Below are 2,736 nucleotides of genomic sequence, written 5' to 3' on the forward strand. Positions count from 1 at the left end.
GGTACCTACCGATTTTTTAATGGTTTTAGCCATATCATGCTAACCAAGAATGCTTGTTAAATTCTTCAAAAAGATGACTAGGCAGAAAGGAGAATTTACCATTCAAGTAGTTTGGGTAATACAATAAATAAAATATGCATAGAATGCTTTACAAGTGTCTCCGTTAGGTGTTTTCATTATTTTTTTATCTTAAACCATTTCAAACACTCCTACCTACTTCTTATCACTTTATTTGATAATCTTTAAAATATACTTTAGCGAAAACGTAAAATTTACGTTAGCAGCATACAAACATAGAAACATATCTATCAAAATGTTTAGTATAAATACTGAAATTTGTATGTTCAGTTCTGCACAGTTTCCCCGAAAGCGCACAATTGAAAGCAAAGAAAGCGTTTTTGCCAAAATTCTCCAATAATGGCAGGAAAAAACTTGCTTAAAGTTTTCATCGTTTCGCTTATAATAGCGTTGAGTTCTGCTCGCATTGTGGATGACTTTGGTTTCCACAATCCACAAGTCTTGGCTGGTCAAACGACGGAAGCAAGAAGTTCATTTGTAGTGGGATCGATGGGTGAAGGCAAACCTACTCCGGAAGAAGAAAAAGATCCCGAATTTTGGCGTACCTTGGCAAGGAAAGAAGTTTTGAAGAGCCTAGAGGCACAAAAGCTAAATGTTAACAAAGCAAAGAATATTATCATGTTTCTGGGTGATGGAATGTCCTTGTCGACAGTGGTGGCTGCTCGTATCCTAAAGGGTCAACGAAAAAATAATACAGGAGAAGAAGATGCCTTAAGTTTTGAAAAATTTCCCCACATGGCATTGAGTAAAGTGAGTAACTGATTTTCCAAATTTACATCATGCATTTAATACATTTTTTTTTACAAATTTAGACATATTGTGCCAATGCCCAGGTTCCTGATTCAGCTTGTACCGCAACTGCATACCTGTGCGGTGTAAAGGCCAATATTGTGACCATTGGTGTAAGTGCCAATGTGGAATATGACAACTGTACTGCCAGCATGGATCCAGCAAACCATGTATCTTCCATAGCTGCATGGGCCCAAAAAGCTGGGAAATCAACTGGCTTTATAACCACAACAACCTTAACACATGCCAGTCCTGCTGGTACATATGCCCATGTTGCTAATCGCCTTTATGAGAGTGATGCCGATGTCATGTCATATGGTAAAGATCCAACAACATGCATGGATATGGCTCAACAGCTTGTTACCCAAGAACCTGGACGTAACTTCAACGTTATGATGGGTGGCGGTATGGCTAAGTTTTTGCCAAAAACTATGAAGGACTTCCATGGTAACAACGGTATACGTGAAGATGGTAAAAATCTTCTTTCCACTTGGCAGGCCATGCATCCAGATGGAGTTGTTGTTGCAAATCGGGCACAGCTTTTGAGTGTCAATACCACAAATGTTTCTCGTATTATGGGCGTGTTTCATAGTAAATCTATGGACTACCATGCCATGGCTGATAAAACCAAACAACCCTCATTATCGGAAATGACAGAAACGGCTTTGAAACTCCTGCAACGCAACGAAAATGGTTATTTCATATTTATCGAAGGAGGTAACATCGACACTGCTCATCATGCTAATCAAGCAGCCATGTCATTGGACGAGACTTTGGAATTTGAAAAGGCCATACAGTTAGCCCGTGATATGACAAATCCCCAGGATACACTGATTGTGGTGACCTCCGATCATGGTCATGGTCTAACAATTAGTGGTTATCCTGGTCGAGGATCGTCAATACTGGGCTTAAGTACACATGATGTGGGCTCAGATGGTTTAAGATATTCCACTCTTAACTATCCCTTGGGACCAAATCAATATGTCGATGAAATGGGTAATCGTTTGGACTTGGAACAAATTCCCCGTAATATTGGTAAGCGACAAATTTAATATTTAAAAATATATTTGTGGTAATTTTTGTTTTCATTTCCGTTATTTAGACACCATGTATCCCAGCCATATACAATCCTACGCAGGCCACCATTCTGGCGAAGATGTCGGAATATTTGCTTCAGGTCCCTTTGATCATTTGTTCACCGGTGTATTGCAACAGAATACAATTCCCCATTTAATGGCTTATGCCGCATGCATTGGTGATGGACCAACAATATGTAATGAAAAGAAAACTGTTTAATCAAATTATGAAGTAACTCATATATTAATAAACCAAAACAAAGCAAACATAAAACAAAATATTATTTTTTCGGGATTCGGGATTTCGAAATTCCTGTGGGACTGTGGGATTTGTCAGGACTTGCCGCTATAAGAGTATTTTGTAAAGAAAAATTCAATTTTTATTGAAAAATGAAATAAATGTAAGTAATTAAAATGAGAAAATAGTATTTTAATAAAAAATAAAGTAAAAATATGAAAAAAAAAACAATCGAACAATAATAATAATTGTTCCACAAACATCCCAGTAGGGACAAGGGAGACTTCTCTCATATCAAAGAGTGCACCCTGATTCATATTATCTCAGTGATATGGGACCTACTGTTTATTGCCGAGTCCGAACGGCGCACGGTGGTTCAGAAATTGATTTTCCTGGCCAAAAATCAAAAGTTTGTTTAGTCAAAGATATTTAATTTCTATATGGGATTCGACAGTAAACATATTAAAACTAAGGAAACCAAAAAATTAGGTCAAAATATTGGAAGATTTAGGTGTGGGGTCCCCCTAAAGACGAACATTTTTCCCATTTTTGGGA

The 2,736-nt window shown here is 37.5% G+C and overlaps 1 protein-coding gene across 1 annotated transcript; it reads left to right on the forward strand.

Moving 5' to 3' along the window:
* Window positions 1-417: 417 nt before the first annotated feature.
* Window positions 418-2,163, forward strand: LOC141392402 (membrane-bound alkaline phosphatase-like). The gene is made up of 3 exons (XM_073965347.1): window positions 418-828; window positions 891-1,902; window positions 1,970-2,163. The coding sequence occupies exons 1-3, from the start codon at window positions 418-420 to the stop codon at window positions 2,161-2,163; spliced, it is 1,617 nt and encodes a 538-aa protein (XP_073821448.1).
* The last annotated feature ends 573 nt before the right edge of the window (window positions 2,164-2,736 follow it).

This window comes from Musca autumnalis, unplaced genomic scaffold, assembly GCF_047663935.1.
Source record: "Musca autumnalis isolate F117 unplaced genomic scaffold, ASM4766393v1 scaffold_2, whole genome shotgun sequence".
Lineage (NCBI taxonomy): Eukaryota > Metazoa > Arthropoda > Insecta > Diptera > Muscidae > Musca > Musca autumnalis.